Genomic DNA, 9,553 nt, shown 5'->3' on the forward strand with positions numbered 1-9,553 from the left:
CAATGCCATCGAGTATTTAAATTACCAAAGGATGGTGGTAAAACAAAAAATAAATGAAAATAACCGTATTTTTTATGTGTGGCCGGTTGACACACATCAAAACATTAATTGATTGAGTAATCTTAAGCAACCATGTAATCCATGACCGAATAACTCCCGATCGATCGAGTAACCAATGATCAAATAACTCCTGTTGACCGAGTAATCATTAAATAAGCAAATTTGGCCACACGATGACTAGCCACGTATAAAATTTTGTGTAAAACTAAACAGTTTGTAAAGAGTTGAATAACTAATCAAATGTTATTTATTTATTTTGAAAGGACATGTTTTAAAGTTGCATTGGTTCAACCCAAATTGCCCACTTTCTTTTAGACCCACATCTATTTTTTTTTAAAAAAAATAGATGTGGGTCTAAAAGAAAGTGGGCAATTTGGGTTGAACCAATGCAAAGAAATCAAATATATATTTGAGCCTAAAGAAATCAAATATATAACTAACTTTTATTTTCCTACAAAATTTGTCACTCCTCCCAAAAATCAGAGAGAAAGAAGCGCCATGAACGTGGATTCGCCTCAGAGTCAGAACACTTCACTTCAACGCCTTCAAAATGTCGAGAAGGTAAAATTTAACGCCCTAATTCATTAATTAAATTCATCAAAATTAATTCATCTTAATTTTTCTAAATTTCAAATGCAGAGAGTAGTTAGGGTTTTGGAATTAGCAGGTGGAGTCATGGATGAACTTGCAAACCCATCTGGCCCTCGCAAGGATTCGCTCAACAACCATTGTGGCGAATTTATGCAACTAATCAAGGTCTCAATTTTGTAATTTTTATTATATTTTGCATTATAACTTAAATACCCAAAAATGGTTTGATTAATAGTCGAATTTTATACTAATTTTGATCATGAAAAAGGGTTTGCACTAAAAAAAAATGATTCAAATTGGGTTTTTTTTTTTTTTTTTTTTTTTTTTTTTTGATCATGTACTTGGACTAGTATGGCATTTTGTGGAGGTTATAATTATGGTCGAGGCATAATTTTTAGTGTTATTGCATTGTGTTATTGAAACTGATTTTAATGAAGGGGAAGGTAACATGTATGACATTGATTTAATACGAGGACGTGTATCTTATAAAGGGCCGAGTTAAAGAGGGTGCGATATATGCTACTGCTTGTTAAGAGTTTTCTCCTTGTGTGTTATAATGGTTTAGTATGTTTGTGTCTTTCTGTGGTTAATCTCGAGAATTCAAATGCATTCCTTTGCTTTCGTGTGGATGTAGGATATCCAAGTGACATTGCGAGAAGAGATTAAGAGTGCATGTGAGTATCGACCATTTGAGAAGTGTGATTACAGTGCAAGATTATCGAGTGAGGTATCTTGCAAGAAGCTGGAGTATGTTCTTTCTCAGCTTGATAAGATGGAGGAGACTATTAATCAGTATCAAGGTTCTGCATGATGAGGAACAAGAGGTAAGCTTCTCTATGTTCTTTGTCCATAACGTGAGCTTTCCTGACTATTATTTCAAATGTTGGATGGTGAACTTTTGATTTAGTTAATGCTATACACAACTTGAATTTTAGTGGCGGCGGGAATTTTTTGTAACTGTCTTGCGTTTCCATGTTTACTTTGTAGCAGTGTTTGTGTTAATAGTTGCAATTGATGCATACTGATTTAGTTTAACAATTTTGTAAGTCCTTATTGGCTTTAAATTAGGTATGGGTTATCAGCCATGTGAAGTGAGAGAAATGGTTTTGAACAAGCTGAGTAATATTGGTTCAGCAAGCCTAGAGAGTGAAACCTATAAGGCTGTAGGCGAAAACACTATGTGTATAGTGATACTTATAGCCATGTTTACTTTCTGGACATTTGGATGATAATACCATTCTACATGTTCACATTGTTAAAACCATAAAATCCACAAATGTGCAAATTTTATTAAGCTTAAGAGTTACCTAATACACGAGCATTAAATTTAGTATGATATGCGATTTGCTACCGAAGAGCTTTTGTCTTTACGCCGTATGTGGGGGATTCTAGTACTAGGTAACACTGTTGATGCTGGGCATTCAGTCAGCAAGCTTTATATGAAGACAATTGTTGCTTATAAAATTTGAGCAAACAGTACAACATTTTCCTGAGGGTGTGTTGGTGGAGTATATTATATTTGGGAAAGTGGATGGGGTAGTAAAGAGATTTACAGTTAGGAGCCTGCAGTTTGCACAAACTTTAAGCATCTTTATGTCTAATAAGACTGTATAGAGTCATATTCTACTCCTAGTAATGAAGAGGGGAGCAATAGAATAAAGAATATAAGAAGAAAATCTTGGGTATGTACAGGGTAACATTCTTACTTTATGATGACTTATAAAAAATTCGACACTCCTGCAAGTGCTGTTAGGTTCGAAAATGTGTGGAGAATGGTTCAACCCAAAATCAAAGTGGAGTCATAGGTGTTGCTTATGATCTTTGTTGAAATTCGCCTAGATCTAGTTGGAGGTTTGTTTGAGTAGCAGGAGGTTCTCCCAAACTCAAAGCAAGAATTTGACTCAAACCCTCTGCCTAATAGTTTGCCTGAATTTCTATGGCCTGTTGGTAACGTGGAAGCTGTTTGTCCATTTGATTGTAAATTATTCCTAGCAGTACATATACCTCATATTAGCTCTTGTGTTAGTGAAAGTAATATGAAGTGCTTAGTTTAATTGCCAAAAAAAAAATAAAAAATAAAAAATGCTAAGTGTTGAGTATAAGAGAGAGCCTCAGTTGTAAAGCTCGAAAACTCAGGGTTTAAGCGAGAGAGGGTGTTGAGGTGGAAGCTATAGAGTGCTGAAAGCTCATGATCTCTATTCATCATCAAATCTTCACTCCATAGTAGATTGGTGGGTTTTGAGTTTCCCATGGGAAAATCTCTCCTTGTCCCTTTCATATTTGGTTGCTTGCTTGATTGTCTTCTTTGTTGTTAATGTGTGGGTAATTTCAAACTAATTTGTACTCTTTATTTTCCCGACACTCTCACCAAATTTTATCTGAGTTCTCTTTGATCTAAATGTTCTTTGTGCTTTTCACTGAATCATGTTTGCTGCTCCATTTGACCATTTTTTCTTGTCTCATTTTTTCAAAAGTTATAAATTTGGTAGCTATAAACTTCACAGTGTGTTATGTGGTAATCACTAGCTGAAATTGGGTAATCATAACCTAGTTTGTACTCTTTATATTCCTAACACTGTTGGCATATTTTCCCCGTGTTCTTCACTGGATCATGTTTGCTGCTTTATTTGGGCTTTAATTCCTACTTGATTTATTCAAATATATGATTTTTGGTGTTATCTTAGAGAGATTTGTATGAAACGGTAGTTTTTATTGGTTTGAAAAGAACTTTGGAGAGGATGAGAAGAGAAACTAGGCATTAATTGGTGCTAATATATGTTTGTTGGACCAAGAGTGCATTTGGAAAGGGCTTAATGAATGAGTTAGCTGAAATTGAGCAGAATAAGGGCTTTAGACCTCACAGTATGTTAACCACTAGCTGAAACATGTTTTTTTATTTTTCATTTGCTCAGCAGTCAACACTAACTGTTTTATACCGTATATATTTTTTAAAAAATACGGCCACTTTTGATGCTGTTGTACTGTTTGTATCTACGACCTAGTTCTACAGTTTGTTTTACATATAGACCACATTGTGTTAGCTTATCAGTTTTTAGTCTATAGCTTCAGCTTTGAGCTTGTTTTCTAGCTCGTTTTGCAAGATAGAGCCTATATACCATCACTGGAAGTTGTATCAATTTCAGCCATAGTATGTTATTTTGGTGCAAATTTTAGCTTTAGTATATTCTACTTATGATGTAACCTTTTAGCATTTATTTGATACAGAAAAAAAGAAACAGAAACTTGTGCGATAACAATAAGTAACTTACTACCTCCGTTTCATATATTTTGCAACTTTGGAATATTTTATATCTCACAAATAATACCCCAAAGTTGCAAAAAATATGAAACGGAGGTAGTAAATATATTATTGGAAAATTATGTACTGTCCCTTTTGGATCTGGGATTGCTTGAGTGAATAATCATGAACTTTTATAGTCATATACTTGTATTCATTCTCACCTATATAGTTTTCTGCAACAAATTTTTGTGATGAAAAAACACCTTTTGTGGTGACAACTACCACCTCAAAATAAATGTAAATTGTTAATCATGATAAAATTTTTATATATGCATTGGCTGGCTAACTGCTTGATTCTCTTAGTTAGCCTTCAGATTCAGAGGAGAGGTGCATGATTAACTGTTATTCCCTTGCATCTTATTAGATGAAATGGACCATGATATTGTGCTGTTTGTGTGGAGTGTATATTGTCTAGACACAGTCTTATGTCTTTAGCCCCCAATCTAATGCATTGTTTTCCTTCGAGATAGCTTGACATTCCTTATTAGTTACTGCTGATCCTCTCTGTCGTTTTTTTTTGGTTGCTATTGTATAATTCCCCCCCCCCCCCCCTTTTTTTGTTGTTTTTTTTTTTTCCTTTTTTTTTGGGTGCAAGTTAGGCCATGAGTACATACGTTGACTTAGTGTGCTCTATGTTGAAAATATTGCTGACATATCTTGAAGTTTACAAGGTGGTTGGCTGATTGCTGATCTCTTTCTTGCAGTCTGCATGGTTGGCTGCCTGCTTTGTGGATGAAAGAAACCAGTTAGTTCCAGGATGACTGGAGGATTGTATATGAGCTGTGACCAAATCATTTATATTCCAACTTATTACTGTTTGTAATTTTGGCTGTTGTATCCCTTAATGTTAGGCATTTAGATGTATAACCCATGCTTTGGGATTTTGCATTGTTTTTGCTGTAATTCGTTATTTTTAGCAAAGATGTGTTGCAATTTTGCAATGGACTTAAGCTATTTTTTTAATATAAAAGTCTAACTATATAGATTTATATATGTCATCAGAATTATTTTACTATTTTTAAATAAAATAGGCTTTATTTACTATTATGATTATGTATGGTCAAAGTTAAATGGAATTATGTATGGTTAAAGTTGATTGGAAGGATAACAATCTAGGAAATCTGCAACACCCCCCCCCCCCCCCCCCAAAAAAAAAAAAAAAAAAAAAAAAAAAAGAATAGGCACTTAAGACCTTTTCTATTCAACTTAAAAAATAAAACAACACGAAGTATTTAGTACTCCTTCCGTTTCATAATGTTAGTCTCATATGGAATAAATCACATAAAATAAAAAAAGAAGAGTATTTGAAATCTAACATTAAAGTACAAAATAATTCATAATTAATTTACCTTATTTAAGTTTTTGAATTTTTTTTTGAAAAAGCATAAACCATAATTGCATAATTCAATGTAGAGATTTCCTTACGTAAAGTCATGTCATCAATCCACATCCAATTAATTCCAAAAAAAAATTAAGTTAAAGATGAAACATATTCAATGTGGGTAGATCTTTTTTAAATACCTAAAATCGTATATGTGACTAACATTATGAAACGGGCGGAGTAATATAATTTCATTTTAGTACAAAGATTTGTAGTTTAGTATTCTCCTCGTTTCATATTAAAAGAGGATTTTTAATTCCTCTATTTCTTTTTAGTTGCTATACTTTTTAATTTTGAAAGTTGTTAATTACTTGCAACGCTTACTTTTTTTTGATATTTCTTTCTCTCTCTCCTACACATGGGTCCTTCTTCTTCTTTTTTTTTTTCTCTCTCTCTTTCCTCTTCAAAAATTGTCTAGGGGATCGTGAAAATAAAAGTGTCACAACTAAAAAAACGAAGTATAAAATATTGTTGGTAGGAGAGAAATAATAATAAAAAAAATAGTATAAATGGGGTTGGTAGGAAAAAGAAATAATAAAATATTTGTGAATGCGGGGTTAGTGGGGGAGAGAAATTATAAAATAATGGTGAATCCTTGCCAAAAATAGTAGTATGAAATTATTATGAAACGACCAAAAATGCAAAGTGTTGCATTTAATATGAAACGAAGGGAGAAATGAATTACAAATTTACAGTTAAGTAAAAATAAGTTTGTTTTAGCAAAAATAGTTTTAATTTAGTAAATATAATTTAAGGTTTAAATGAGTAATGGTAAAGAGAAAAAGTAATTGAAATTATTAAAAATAATTTTAGTTCAGTACAAATAATTTAAGTTCGGTAAAAGTTTTTCAATAAAATTAATTCGATTCAACAAAAATAAGGTGAAAAGAGTTGGGTCTTAAGTGGGAAAATCAAATACTAGAATATGACAAATCTCACATGTACTTCAGGAGTTCAGGTCTTTTAAGATAACTAGGGTGGCTAACGCGTACCATGCGCGTGCCATATCTGGTCATGTTCAAGAGCTTTTTAGGCTGTTGATTATATTAATGACAAAAAATATGTAAACAAATATTTTATGGATACAAAAGCACGCACTATTCTCAATATTTTTTTTTTAAAAAAAGCAATTAACATTAATGAAAAAAAAAGTGGCAATTACATTAATGAAAGCAAAATAAAAACTTGTACAAATTAACGAGGATAAACATATAAATGCATCTTTTGAATGGAATAATTGATAACACACAATTCATGTAGAAGAGAAATCTTCTACGGAGTACTTTTTATAGGATAGGGAAGTATTAGCTCTAAGTTTTTCCTTTGTTTTACTTGACCCTATTTAACTTTTACACTATTCACCACCTCTCCTTTGATCGTCTTTAGTGTATTATATGTAAGAAAAAATATACTCATTATTCATGTGGGTCTTGTTAGAATCGTCTCATTGACAAGCGTAATAAATGAAATAAGTCATGTAAAAAAGAATAGAGGAAGTATCTTTTTGAAACAACAAATTTTAACAATTAAATAATCTTTTCTTTTTTTACTTATATGCTTTATACTATATAATAGAACTTGGTATATGGGATTATATACAATAAATGCAAGAAAGACAAGCGAAATCATATCAATGAAGAACACACTTACACACATAAAATTTACGTGGTTCATTAACTACTCATTGGTTACGTCCACATGCAAGGAAGAATAAAAGTTTCATTAATTTTGAGGAAAAACAGATTACATATAGAAGAAGCCCTTTCCATCAATAATGCTAGCAAAACATCCAATTCCAAAAATAGTGTCTATTCCATCTTTATTGTCCACGTAAACAAGTGGGGAAAACTGATTTTTTTTTCTTACCGGTTCACTTGATAATTGGTTTTCTTAATAAAAAACCGAACACCGCTACTTGAAGTGGCCGAACCCTCGATGGCAGCAGCAGCACGTATCAAACGGTGGAAGGGGTGGCTGGTCTTCTTAACTTTTTACTAGAGGTTTTTTTTGGGTATTCATAGTTAAAAATGAGAAGCGAGGAGAATAAGGAGAAAGTAAAATATTCAAATCATGCCCTTTTTTTATCGTTTATTTGAAAAACCGCTACCTTTAAGTAGCAATTTATTTGACAAACTCGCTATTTCAAGTAACTATTTTCCTATTAAATTATAAAAAATAATAAATAAAAAAAAAAACACGATAAACCTGTGATGTGGAAAATATGGTAGGAAATTATTTTTTAAAAAAAATACTATAGTTTTGGAGTAGGAATTTTCCAAACATTTTTTAAGAAAAAGGCTCCTATATAACTAAGGAGCTTGCCTCAGTTTTTCTTAGTGATAAACACGTGATGATTTCATAAATAAAGTAATAACTTTTTCATTAACGTGGGATTGACAAGTGATAAACAAAACTGAAAAACTTACAAGAATATTTGTTGGTTTAAAAATAATAATAAATAAATAAATTTGTTTGTTGAAAATAACAAACTATTGTACATGTGGCTCATCGCGATTGGACGCGATGCTCACACAACAAAATTCAAAGAGGCGGGAAACAGAGCTACTACAACTCTACTATAAATTTCAGGCATTTCTGCTCTTCATCTTCCTCAATCCATTATCTTCCCTTTCTCTCTCTACAAACTTCCTCTCTCTCTCTCTCTAGAAAAGAACTCCTCTAAACAACGAATTAAGGTAAAACTTCTCCAAAAATCATTGATTACAAATTAATTCTACAATCTCATCACTGCTTGCAAATACAATCAGCTCAATTTCACCTAATTTTGATGACACTATTTGTTTTATTTTTTGTTGTTTTCTTTAATCGATTATCACTCCTCACTTTTCAGTTCGATTGTTGCAATTTCTTTCAATTTTGATGATAATCTGGTTGATTTCATGAAATTATTGTTGTTTTTTGCAGGAAATTTCTTCAAGAAGTGGAAAAATGGAAGGAATGATGAGTTCAGCATCAACTGTGAAGGCGATAATGGTGATTCTGATACTGTCGGCGATTATGTTTCGGTGTGCATCGGCTGCTGTTAATCATACAGTTGGTGATTCTTCTGGCTGGGATCTCTCCTCCAATATCTCGTTCTGGTCTTCTTCTACCTCTTTCGTTGTTAATGACTCCCTCGGTATCTCTCTCTCTTCTAATTCAAGCTTTACATTAAATTCTTTGATGATTGCTATATCCTGATTTTTTGAATGAAATCATTTTACCTCTGGTTTATCTTCTTGAAAATTTAGTTGAAAATTATCGTATATTTACCACTATACAAGTGATTTTGCGGTTGGTTGATCATGTTTGTTCACTATAATAGTTGGTCTAACATTTTTGGTTGATTATGTTATTTTGAAATTTGGTCTAATTTTTGGTTGATTCTGTTATTCTGAAATTTGGTCCTACTTTTTTTGTTGATGCTGTGATTTTGTGACAAATTCAGTGTTATTAATCGGATGCTTTACTCGCTAATTTTATGGATTGTTTATGGAAAATGTAGGTTTGTAAATTGGTTTAGTAATGAATGTGATTATGATCAATCTTGTAGAGTAATTGGTTTATGGATTCATAGCGGATTTTTAGAGCCATGATTATTGATTGAATAACGTATGGTTGCGCTACATATGACTATTGCAGTGTTCAACTACACCCCAGATCATGACGTCATTGAAGTTACTAAATCAGATTTTGCTACATGTCGCACCACCAGCCCTATATCGACCTATGAGGATCGCAACGGGCAGACAGTGATCTTGCTCAGCCAGCCTGGTTGGAGGTACTTCGTCTGTGGCAGGCCTCACCACTGCTCCATGGGTCTGAAGCTTAGTGTCGAGGTTCTTTATCAGCATAACCCACTTGACCAGACCCCACAGTCCAACAGTGCAGCAGCTCAGCCAGTGCAGCCTGGTAGCACCCTGACAGAAGGCAGTGGTTATGGAGATCATGATAAGCATGACCCACATTTATCTCGTGGTTACAGTAACCTCAATGCAGTCAATTCGAGCAGGTACTTGCTGCAACTGGAGATCACCATCTTGGGAATTGTGTGCCTATACTATCTTTGCTGAAGGTTGGCATTCAAAATCGGTGTTGTTTGATTACTTCTCCGGATAATGCAGAGCTGTGGAGTCGAAAAACTTTTGTAATGGCAACTGACTAGCTATCTAAGTGTCACTGGTAGCTCTAGTACATAATAATAGTAGTAGCAGCTGCGA

At 33.1% G+C, this 9,553-nt stretch overlaps 2 protein-coding genes across 2 annotated transcripts; both read left to right on the forward strand.

Annotated features, from left to right (window-relative positions):
- The first annotated feature begins 518 nt into the window (after nucleotides 1–518).
- LOC145576517 (mediator of RNA polymerase II transcription subunit 11-like) lies at nucleotides 519–4,812 on the forward strand. Its single transcript, XM_081634265.1, has 4 exons — nucleotides 519–621; nucleotides 700–816; nucleotides 1,286–1,475; nucleotides 4,657–4,812. The coding sequence occupies exons 1-3, from the start codon at nucleotides 559–561 to the stop codon at nucleotides 1,460–1,462; spliced, it is 357 nt and encodes a 118-aa protein (XP_081490391.1). The 5' UTR covers nucleotides 519–558; the 3' UTR covers nucleotides 1,463–1,475; nucleotides 4,657–4,812.
- On the forward strand, nucleotides 1,989–9,406 carry LOC145575388 (blue copper protein 1a-like). Its single transcript, XM_081633266.1, has 3 exons — nucleotides 1,989–2,075; nucleotides 8,259–8,472; nucleotides 8,976–9,406. The coding sequence occupies exons 1-3, from the start codon at nucleotides 1,989–1,991 to the stop codon at nucleotides 9,404–9,406; spliced, it is 732 nt and encodes a 243-aa protein (XP_081489392.1).
- The last annotated feature ends 147 nt before the right edge of the window (nucleotides 9,407–9,553 follow it).

Source organism: Chenopodium album, chromosome 13 (genome assembly GCF_948465745.1).
Source record: "Chenopodium album chromosome 13, dcCheAlbu1.1, whole genome shotgun sequence".
NCBI classification, from domain to species: domain Eukaryota; kingdom Viridiplantae; phylum Streptophyta; class Magnoliopsida; order Caryophyllales; family Amaranthaceae; genus Chenopodium; species Chenopodium album.